The sequence below is a fragment of the Saccoglossus kowalevskii genome, chromosome 18, assembly GCF_978046115.1.
Source record: "Saccoglossus kowalevskii chromosome 18, keSacKowa6.1, whole genome shotgun sequence".
NCBI lineage: Eukaryota > Metazoa > Hemichordata > Enteropneusta > Harrimaniidae > Saccoglossus > Saccoglossus kowalevskii.
Window position 1 is genome coordinate 26241459 of NC_140658.1, and position 12268 is coordinate 26253726.

At 37.0% G+C, this 12268-nt stretch overlaps 1 protein-coding gene across 1 annotated transcript; it reads left to right on the top strand.

Annotated features, from left to right (window-relative positions):
- Positions 1 to 7590: 7590 nt before the first annotated feature.
- Positions 7591 to 11598, top strand: LOC146731990 (uncharacterized). The gene is made up of 10 exons (XM_085493042.1): positions 7591 to 7801; positions 8085 to 8324; positions 8472 to 8570; positions 8681 to 8785; positions 8941 to 9042; positions 9328 to 9429; positions 9585 to 9689; positions 9845 to 9949; positions 10105 to 10189; positions 10494 to 11598. The coding sequence occupies exons 1-10, from the start codon at positions 7591 to 7593 to the stop codon at positions 11389 to 11391; spliced, it is 2052 nt and encodes a 683-aa protein (XP_085349168.1). The 3' UTR covers positions 11392 to 11598.
- Positions 11599 to 12268: the final 670 nt, after the last annotated feature.

Sequence of the window (12268 nt, forward strand, 5' to 3'; positions counted from 1 at the left end):
TGATGAATGCTTTGCAATGTCTCCTGAAGGCAGTAGCGTTGTGTGGTCACTTCCGGTATAATGTGAAACATTTCAGGGGTGTGGCTAAGTGAAATAATGCAATTCGTCAAATGAAGTTGTAGAGGACAACAAAAATCAGGTTGTGATATTTGGTGCTTTGATCGGTATTACAAACTTTTCTAAGCTTATGTAACAAAGATTCATATAAATATGGGCATCATATTTTCTTTGAAATTTCGGTTACATAGAGCGTAAAAGGCTGTGTCATAGCAAAACAAGCCAATTTTGTACTATACGTTTCTGCTCAGATATAATCAGTGTTGACAGTGTAATCTTTGTGATAATAGAGAATAAGCACACTGGAATCTAACAACTAACTGATATTGATCATAAATGCTGTAGTCTTATGAGTTGAAGGAAAAATCGGCTAGTCGTGTGTATTTAGTTAAATAAAATTTAACAAAAAATCATAATTAACCCCTGGAATTTCAAGATCTGATATTACAATTATTGGGTTCTTCCACATAAATATTTGGAAGTATTTTATAGAATATAGAATACTTCTACACTTTCTTCAAATGGGGTTTCGTCATTTACAAGTAACCAATCCTCACCTGTAAGTAAAACGGAGAGAACACGAGATTCCCGGCGAATAAAGTGTGTATATTTAAAATCAAATGTTATATTCATGTCGATTTGTAACACATGGTTCACGTGTATGTGAAATGTGTTAGGTTAAAAAACGAAATACAAAATGTAATTATACATAAACATCAGTGGATTGGTAAACAATCAGCGTCTCCCATAAGCCAATAACAAGATAGTACTTTATTCATATAAACCCGCACGTCTAAAACAATTCACTTAAAATAATTCTGTTTTTCCCATCATTGCCTGGAAATTATAAGTTCTTGTGATAATCGAATGAGAAATATGTGGTCTTCACCACAATTCGGGATTTCAAAATCATATATCCCTAACACATTTTTCAATATTAGCTCGTCTTGTTATAACTATTTTAATGTCTGAATGTATTAATAATATTTGTCAAACTATTATTTACTGAGTGTTTTGATGGAAGGAATGTTGATTTACTAGATTCAACATTTTATGTTCACAGTGTACAAAATAAACAAAAGTTGAGGTAGTACAACTTGTACTCTTAGTCAGAACAGCGACTTAGTGTCCCACGAAATTGCCCTCACTAAGTACGTTCTTTTACATCATCATAACTTTCATGTCACTGTAAGGTTAATAATCTGTAGAAGCAGTGTGCGAGTTATACACGAGTTACAGGCTGTATATTGTCATGAATTAGTTTTTGCGTATCTGTTAATCGACTTAATTAGCTGAATTGCTGTGTTATGTCTGTCATCGTTTAGGCCTATTTGAAGTTTTGGACGGAACTTGGCTCAGTGATTTGGAACTAATTACGAGATAACCGCCGCTATTCTGACTATGATTTCTGACAGTTAGTATCCATAGTTATTAATGTAGTGAACGATTAATCAAAAGATATGACGTATTCAGTACTTAGTGTGATTGGCTTTATGATTGAATGTTACGCCCTAGCGTCTTTTTACTGTTTTGTAATTGGTTAGAGTTTTGAAAATGAATAAAGAGAGTTTTGAGTTGGTCTTGGCGAGTACTCCACGATAGACGAGATTCCCCCCTGACACGTGTGGAGAACCCTAGAGAAGAAGATTTTCATTTTCATTCATTTACATTCATGTATAGTGATTGTACACAAAGCAAGATAGTTTGCAGTGTATATAATTCACACATCCTCGGTGTTTATCAATACACGTTTTCAATGGTGTCACAATGGATAAGGTCAGAGTTGACACTGTTGCACAATAACGTATAAAGAATACATTAGATAGTAAATAACACAGCAGACAAAACACTCCAGACTATATAGACATTGCCTGGCACTAATACGTGTAATGAATATTCAACATCCGCACGGCAGAAGCAGAACACATTAAATGAACGTCCTTGTGTTACTGAATACATAAAGACCGTATTTTTCATAATCAGTTCGTGTAAGTTACATTCTCCTTCCAACCTCGCCTGCACCCAATACGCCTGTATAAACACCAATCAAACTCATTAAACGTTTGTTTTAACATACACCCTATATTGTTTCACCCATACTTGGCTGTCGGTGTTGTTGTTCCTCTCGAACTTTTGCTTGTGTTCAAACAGAAAGTGAACTCACCTCTGATATCTATATAAGAGTTCATAAGACAAACAGACGAAAACAAATAACTTCTCTAAATTTGTCATAATCACAAAACTCATAGGCTGAACCTTCTTTTTAAAATTTACAAAATACGCACTGTATTGACCTGTATTCCACTGTTATTCCGCTTGTTATTCGACACACTAATGTCAATGACGCCTCATACTTGCTACGAAATAAGTGTATGCTTTGATATATTCTATCTACAGAAGAAAATTGTGTTATTTATCGCAGAGGAAATTCCGGGTTTATCGCCCAGCGTGAGAAGTACTAACGAATAACCACCCACCATAACTTTTGTCAATATGTCAATACATACCCAATAAACCAAAGCCCAATTAACATATCATTGTGGATCACTCTGTATGCATATAGATTATAGTGAGGTAGTCTTAGTGAATATCATATTCTGGAGTCATGTCATGAATTTGTTTTTGCGTATCTGTTGACCGACTTAATTAGCTGATTACGAGCGAATTGCTGTGTTATGTCTGTCATCGTTTAGGCCTATTTTAAGTTTTGGACGGAACTTGGCTCAGTGATTTGGAACTAATTACGAGATAACCGTCACTATTCTGACTACGATTTCTGACAGTTGGTATCCGTAGTTATTAATGTAGTGAACGATTAATCAAAAGATATGACGTATTCAGTACTTAGTGTGATTGGCTTTATGATTGAAAGTTACGCCCTAGAGTTGTTTTACTGTTTTGTAATTGGTTAGAGTTTTGAAAATGAATAAAGAGAGTTTGAGTTGGTCTTGAAGAGTACACCAAGGTAGACGCAGTCGAGAGTCCAGTCCTGGGGCGAGCCTTGAGGCAGTCCAGTCTTGGGCGAGTCTTGGTTCAGCCTTGCGATAGTCTTGGGGATTTTTTCCCAGGGCGCTGTGTCTTATAGAGTGCTCGATTGACCGACTAAGACGAGAGCTGAAACGTATTTCGTTGTGTGTGTCTTATTTGACTGTAAAGTTAAAGTGACTTCCCCGATCCCGTACCTCAAAGGGACGCGATAGAGAGACGAGACGAGATTCCCCCCTGGCACGTGTGAAGAACCCCGGAGAGAAGAGTTTCCCCGTGACAGTCAACGAAGTGTTATCTGATCAACTGCAGACGAGGACATTATTTTGTTCTTGTTCTGTGTTGAATCGCTCCCCTTCCTGCTGCTTTCAACTTTTAACTTAGTAGTAAAAACAGTGTTCGCCTATCTAGAATTGTCATTAATTAAAATAAGTCAGTAATTTTCTGGAATTGACGCTGACGATTGTCTCTAATTGTTAACATGGGTTTCCGAAAACGAAACAGTTACACATACAGGTGAAGCGTATTTGATAGTATTCTTAGTCTGTCGGATACGAGGTAAGCCGATTACTCGTCTGCTAAGTTGCTAAGTTTTTTAGCGACACTTACTAATCGAAAAGATTTGCGTGGGGAAATGGCTATAACATTTTTCAGCAGGGGTGACCTTAAATTGTGGGTTAATCCTTCTGTCGGCCGTTAATATGCACTAGCGAGAGTTAATCGAGTTGACATTTTAGCGAGACTTATTCAAGGATGCGTACGACACTTACTCAGTGTTATATCAAATATGATGATCTATATGCATACAACGCGATTCACAATAATACATGTGTTGGTTCACGAGGATATGTATAACGTATCCGCAATGATACAGAGAGTCGAAAATGATGGTCGGTGGTTATCCGTTACTAGTTTTCACGCTGGGCGATGAACCCGGAACTTCCTGTGCAATTTCGTAGCAATTATCATTGACATTTGTGGATTGAATGGAAAGCGGATCTACTTAATATATAGTGCGTATTATGGAGAAAAACTGTTCAACCTGTCACAGACGTCGGTAACTAAACAGCTGTGTAATTATGAAAAAATCGAAGGAGTTTATTGTTCTCTGTTTGACTTATCAAATCCTTGCTATCAGAGGTAAGTACAATTGAATGTCGAATAGGAAAACAACAACACCACTGGCAAATGATAGCACGATATAGAATATATTATCACTGGAGTTTGAAAACTGTTACATAAGCTCATTTTGTCGCTGCTTGGAATGTAATACTGATTTAGTTACGTACCGACTGTGAAAAATATGGTCTTTGTATATTCAGCAGTCAGTGCCAGCCAGTGTATATATAATTTCAACCCCTACCATTGAAATCGTGCATTAATAACGATCGGAATGTGTGACCTCTATACCATGCATTCTATTATGCTCTGTGTAAATCACGATACAATGTACGAGTGTATAACTCCTACCTTCAAGGGTTCTACTCATTATCAGCCTTACATTCACACTAAACTATTGATGACAAAAATTAACGTACTTGGTGAGGGTGGGAATATTGTGTGCAAGGACACCTCACGTCTGTAAAACTGTCATGAATTTATTTCCATGTGTCTTGATACAGACTTGATAGCTGGTTTCTAGTGCAGTGCTGGTTGATATCATTCAACACTATCCCATAACCTATTATCATTCGGCTTATACGACGTACCAGGCGGTAGTCGAGTCAGTGATTGGAACTAATTACGATATAAACTTTGCTTACAGATCGTTATTCCTGACAGTTTTGTATGTGTACTCTCTTAATGTACAGGACAATTAATCAATTATATATGACGTGTTAAGTACTTCGGTGATTGGCTACATGCGAACGGAATGTGTGGAGGCCACACCTCGAGCTCTTAAACTTCCATGTGATAGGTTAAAGTTTTGAGAAGTGAATAAAGCTAGTCTTGGGTCAGTCTTGGGGTGTGCTCGGTGAGGCGAGCCAGCCTTGGCGAGCTCTCCACGTGGCGTTGAGACTAAGAGGTTGACAGGATTCCATCTCTGTGTTTTGTACTTGCTTGGTCGAACGGGTTGCGGACGTATCGATCCCCGGTTACCAGAGATAACGCTAATAAGACGAAATTTAAACCATTATACAACATTCAGTCGCCGTCCTGGCTGATGGTCCAAGTTGTACTACCACAACATTCTTTTATTTATTAGTCCTGGGTTATCAAATCAAAACACATTGTTTAAGACAGAGTGAGCATACTGTTAAATCCTGCGAACAAACATTCCTTCTATCAATACACTGAATAATTAATAGTTATTATAACATTAAAATAATAATCACAAATGAACCATTATGGAAGAACGTGTGTTTTACAATTTCCAGGTGACAATGGGAAAACGGAACTGTGTCGTTATTTTTAATGAGTTGTTTTAGATTTGTTATTCATAAAAGGGAGATATGAATATTTGTTATTGGCATATTCCCACTAAAGCACTGCCACTGGCGACGCTGGTAGTTCGCAAATGTTTACAGATTCTCACGTATAATAATTTCGCCTTTTTGTTTAACACATTATAGGTGAATTATGTGTCACCGATTGAAAATACAAACCTGAACCCAACATTTATATAAATATTTCTATAAATATACACTTCATCCGCCCTAAATCTCTTTTCTTTTTTTACCTACAGGTGAGAATATTCGACTTGTAGATGGCGAAACCCCATTTGAAGGTCGTGTAGAAGTTTTACTTAATGGTACATGGACTGCAATTTGTAACGATGGGCTCGATTTCGAAGACGCGGAAGTCACGTGCAAAAGTTTAGGTAAAGAGTGAAAAACATTGTGTTTTTTATTTCGTTATCAGATTTTAATCTAACAATTTGACAAGTTGCCTTCCCTGTATTTTTTCAACATATCTTATCAATTATATTATTGTAATTGTAAATTGTAGGTTTTCCTGGTGCGATGCAAATGGGAAGCTTTCATGATGGCAGCCTTGCATTGATAAGTAACGTTGACTGTTTGGGAAATGAGAGCACTATACTGAGTTGTTCATACTCTGTGAATGTCGAATCGCCATGTACAACAAACCATGCTAGTGTTTACTGTGTTTGTAAGCATGTCTTTTTATGTTCAGCCACGTCTACCAAACACCATTTCTGTGATGTATTATGCATTTAGTATTCAACTAGTTTATGTACCCGAAATTGTTGTTTCTGTATTTGGGGATATTTTATTCTCCAGCCAAATAGGTTTTCATGTGGTAATTTAGATTCAAAAATGCATGATGTTTCCAGCCCCGTTCGGAACCACCAAATCTGGTCACGGCGACCTTTCTTTCCCGACGACGTCGATTATTTATTTCTGATTAATATGTTTCTATAAATATAATATATTTGAAAATGATGTAACACTCTGACGTACGACTCGTCCACAACATTCTCACAAACCGCCCACATAGTTATGACCTGGCCTTGTCTTATCTTGCCAACTTATCTTATCTTGAATGTTATCTTGTCTCATTTTATTTAGATCCGGGCTATGCCGGGTGTTTTAGTGACAATGGCAGACATCCCTTATATGGCTCGAAAAGTTCACCGAAAACAATAATAAGTGGATGTATCAATCACTGCAAATCAAAGTCATATGCTTCTCTAAGGAATAGTCAGGAATGTCGTTGTAGTGATGACCTCCCAGGCGATGAATTTCAGTTGGTATCCAATGAGTACTGTAGTTCACCTTGTACAAAAGAACCCACTGATATTTGTGGTGGCCCGGATGCAAGTTCCGTGTACAATAGTGAGTATATTACACAGAGTGTTGTATATCTTACTAATTGATCAAATGTGGGCGGTTGTCCTATAGCGAAATGGGCAATTTTACAAACGTTAGGAGAAATAATGTTCTACTGTCCAAAACAGAACTTGTTCTGTGTCTAAATTGGATTCACACTAGTCTTTTTTAGAATGTCTCTCGTCTTTGTCCGATATTTGCTAAATAATCGAGTCACGAATGTGCATGTTAATACAACCAGCCAGGAGGGAGTGTCATTCAGTGCCGAAAATAAACAATAATCGTATCTGATTGTAACTGCAAAAGTCAACACTATGGCTGACACATGTCGATCAGAAAGTGGTCTTGAAAACGGGAAATTAAAATTCAAAACAGTCACTATAACATGATCGCAGGGAACACATTCATTATTCCTGTTTATTCCTACGCTCTCAGTTTACACAGATATATATTCGAATCTGACGGAATTCTCATCTAAAACTGCGTACGAATACCCGTATAGCCGCACACATACATATGAGTTCTCTCGACTGATTTGGGATAAGTATGAATGACAATTATCAGTGAACCTGTGCTAAATATCTAATAATAACCGAATTGTTTATGCTAAGCTGCTATAGGTCGATGTGGTGGCTCATTCACTGATCCTGAGGGCTGGATATTTAGTCAAAACTTTCCTTTCAACTATTGGAAACGCCGAAAATGTCTGTGGACAGTACAGCAACATTCAAACTTTGTAATATCAGTCACCCTGCGAATGTTGAATCTTAGTGAGGGCGACCAAGTACTATTTTATAACATCAGTGGACAACCTAACAACCAACCCGTCATACTATCCAACCACAACAGTACCTTAAACATTGGAGTTGTATCATATGACATTGGGATCACATCTAATAATACATTATTGATGAGATTTACATCAGATGAAGAGGGGAGATCACTTGGATTTGTTGTGTTCTATGAAGGTAAAGCACTTTGAAATATACTATCGTTTCAGGGAAAGCTAATCATTAAATAATAAGGGTTCATCCGCTCACAATCAATCGTTATTATCAAAAGACAAAATGTTGTTAAATATCAAAACAACATTAATAATTTGCTTTAACACCAATCTGTTTATCAAAACACCAACTTTTCCAATCGATTCGCCATAAATTAAAAACAAATTTTCAAGTATATCACACTCATACATCCAACAGTAGACGCCGTAAAGGGAAATTATAATAACAAGACATCTGTACTATGCAGCTTTACAGACAAATCTATGCGATAGTTTCTCATGCAGAAATGAAGGGACGTGTTCTTCGGTTCCGGGACGATTTATATGTCGGTGTGCAGATGGATGGGGAGGTACTACGTGTGAAGATAGAGTGAACCCATGTCAAAGTAACCCTTGTCTAAATGATCGGACATGTCAATGGAGTGATGGTGATATGTCATACCGCTGTGATTGCCCGGATGACAGAATAGGTCAGCATTGTGAAAGAGGTACTGATTAGTTCTTTTACTCGGAAAAATTACTGGCCATGTCAAAGACACAGTAACGTTATTTATTGTACACTGTCAGCACATTCGATTTATTGTTTTTAAATGTAAATGAAAAAATTCAAACCTTTATGTGCATTTTTTCTGTAGATTCAGTTATACCAACATCTAGTACAAGGACAACAGTACATTTCACTATCAGCGCTCGATCTGAAAATGACAATGATGACAAGAAATCAATATCTATCGGTAAGTTTTGCTTGAGAAATATTTTACAAATAGTAATTGTATGCAGGCGATCTTCATACTAAAAACGAATTGACTATTTCTTATTGTAAGGTTGTTATTACACATTTTAGGTGGCGCCGTTGGTGGTGGGGTTGCTGTGACAGTAGTAGTGGTCATATTGATTATCTTTGTTGCAGTCGTTCTTCATACTAAAAACGAATTGACTATTTCTTATTGTAAGGTTGTTATTACACATTTTAGGTGGCGCCGTTGGTGGTGGGGTTGCTGTGACAGTAGTAGTGGTCATATTGATTATCTTTGTTGCAGTCGTTCTTCATACTAAAAACGAATTGACTATTTCTTATTGTAAGGTTGTTATTACACATTTTAGGTGGCGCCGTTGGTGGTGGGGTTGCTGTGACAGTAGTGGTCATATTGATTATCTTTGTTGCAGTCGTTCTTCATACTAAAAACGAATTGACTATTTCTTATTGTAAGGTTGTTATTACACATTTTAGGTGGCGCCGTTGGTGGTGGGGTTGCTGTGACAGTAGTAGTGGTCATATTGATTATCTTTGTTGCAGTCGTTCTTCATACTAAAAACGAATTGACTATTTCTTATTGTAAGGTTGTTATTACACATTTTAGGTGGCGCCGTTGGTGGTGGGGTTGCTGTGACAGTAGTAGTGGTCATATTGATTATCTTTGTTGCAGTCGTTCTTCATACTAAAAACGAATTGACTATTTCTTATTGTAAGGTTGTTATTACACATTTTAGGTGGCGCCGTTGGTGGTGGGGTTGCTGTGACAGTAGTGGTCATATTGATTATCTTTGTTGCAGTCGTTCTTCATACTAAAAACGAATTGACTATTTCTTATTGTAAGGTTGTTATTACACATTTTAGGTGGCGCCGTTGGCGGTGGGGTTGCTGTGACAGTAGTAGTGGTCATATTGATTATCTTGGTTGCAGTCGTTCTTCATACTAAAAACGAATTGACTATTTCTTATTGTAAGGTTGTTATTACACATTTTAGGTGGCGCCGTTGGTGGTGGGGTTGCTGTGACAGTAGTAGTGGTCATATTGATTATCTTGGTTGCAGTCGTTCTTCATACTAAAAACGAATTGACTATTTCTTATTGTAAGGTTGTTATTACACATTTTAGGTGGCGCCGTTGGTGGTGGGGTTGCTGTGACAGTAGTAGTGGTCATATTGATTATCTTGGTTGCAGTCGTTCTTCATACTAAAAACGAATTGACTATTTCTTATTGTAAGGTTGTTATTACACATTTTAGGTGGCGCCGTTGGTGGTGGGGTTGCTGTGACAGTAGTAGTGGTCATATTGATTATCTTTGTTGCAGTCGTTCTTCATACTAAAAACGAATTGACTATTTCTTATTGTAAGGTTGTTATTACACATTTTAGGTGGCGCCGTTGGTGGTGGGGTTGCTGTGACAGTAGTAGTGGTCATATTGATTATCTTGGTTGCAGTCGTTCTTCATACTAAAAACGAATTGACTATTTCTTATTGTAAGGTTGTTATTACACATTTTAGGTGGCGCCGTTGGTGGTGGGGTTGCTGTGACAGTAGTAGTGGTCATATTGATTATCTTTGTTGCAGTCGTTCTTCGAACAAAGAAGTAAGCTATATTAAATCTATTAAATTTAATGATATATTTCACTCAAAGAACAAACTGATTTGAATGTTATGTCACATACTATACACCTACTGTGTCATACATTTATCAAGAATATCGTTTAAGAGTCGCATGTGAGGAATTCCTTGGTTCAGATCAAATAATACATATGAATCCAAGTATTTGTATAATTGCACGGAATAAATTGACAAAAAGTAATGCAAAGATTTTGATGTTACGTCACATGGTTATTTGAATGTATTGTAAGTCACATACTATAACAATGCATTTAACTCAATTGTTTCAGGCTCAAACCCAAACACTCACAAAGTGGGTATACTGCAGACGGAATCGCGCATGGCAATGACGATATTCAAATGAATGAAGATGAAGTTTACTATTCCGGAATTGACGGAGTAATTGTAAACAAACACTGTAATGTGGATAGGGATGCCAGAGGGATTGAATATGTAGTGTCTGAATCACATATATCGACGATTGAATCAGGCGATGTTAACCACTTTGACCACTCGGTAGATGATAAACGTCAAATACAAAACACGAAGGAGGGGTTCGTGGATAACTTAATTTACGATTCGGTAGAGAACACAATCGAAACGCCGCGTGTAGAATATGCTGAAGAGGGATTCGTAGATAACAGCATGTACGATTTCGGAGAGGGTACACTTGAAACACCACGTGTGAACACTGCTGTAGATGGATTCGTGGATAACAATATTTACGATTTCGGAGACAGTACACTGGAAGCAACACGAGTAAAGACTGTTGAACATGAAGACGAGATAGATAGCCACACAACAGGCTCACAGAAAATGAAAACTCCTGGGAATGTATCTGTAGTACCCCGGGTTCACGCAATGGGGAATAATGAAAGGTGTACCTATAATATTTTAAAGAACGGTTTAATTGATAGTGAAAGTCACCGCAATGCGGCAGATGATACAGATGGCTTTGTTGATAATATCGTATATGAATCATTAGATGGTACATGTGAGGTTATTGATAATAATTATTACAAGTTACAGTGTAATGTGCACGGTGCACTAAGCGATCCCATAATTCCGAAACATGAGACTGGATTTGTTGCCAATTCACTGTATGTGTCACTTGGTATGGACGAGGCAGATGCAGGAAATGACCAAAGTGCTATCACGGAAGAAAGTACATACGAGTCCGTCATATAGAACAGTAGCCTTTATCTTGTGTGACGTAACGAAGAATAACTTGCCCGAACACCATGTTACAATTACTAGAATTTTACACTCGTCAATTGCAAAACGAATTAGTAGTAATCACGAATTGAGCAATATAAGGACCAGTAAAGGATTATTTAGAAGCAAACGTATTTCCTTATTTGAAATCAAGATTAAATGTTCATTTAAATCGCATAATCATCAACGCTGCTGCTGCTGATATTTATTATACCGTATATCACTAGTGGGAGTATAACACGAATAGTTGAACAATAAACCCTTAACATATTGTCATCTTGTAAGTCAGCATAGTTACATTTGCAGTGAACCTTGTTTTATTATTAGTAGTGTGTTTGTTTTTCAAAACAATCTTAGAATGTGGAAAAATTATCACAAAGTTCCCATTCAAACAGGGAACCAAATATTATTGTAAGCCTCGTTGGAGAGCATGATTATTATTTCATTACAAAATGAATCTTGAAGAGTTTCCGCCAGGGACACATTTCAAATGTGTTGCCATTGATAACATGGTAACGAAAATCATTAACATTTGGAAATCATTATCATTATCATTTGGGAAAAACAATAAAGTCCTTAAACTCTTTCTTCATTGACATAAATGAACGTGCCCAATTTATACCCCTGTGGTATTGTTTTCTCTAATTCTTGGGGGAAAACAAAAAAATAGTGGGACAAATAGAAAATCATTAATTTCAGAGAAACATGCTCACTATAATTAAATATTCTCTATTGCAATCTATTTCTTTTTTAAACCTCGAATCTGCACATGTGCACTATATCCATTCTAAATCATTTCACGTTTCTGTACTACAAATGATTTGATTGCTTATTTTCACTACTTTTAAGT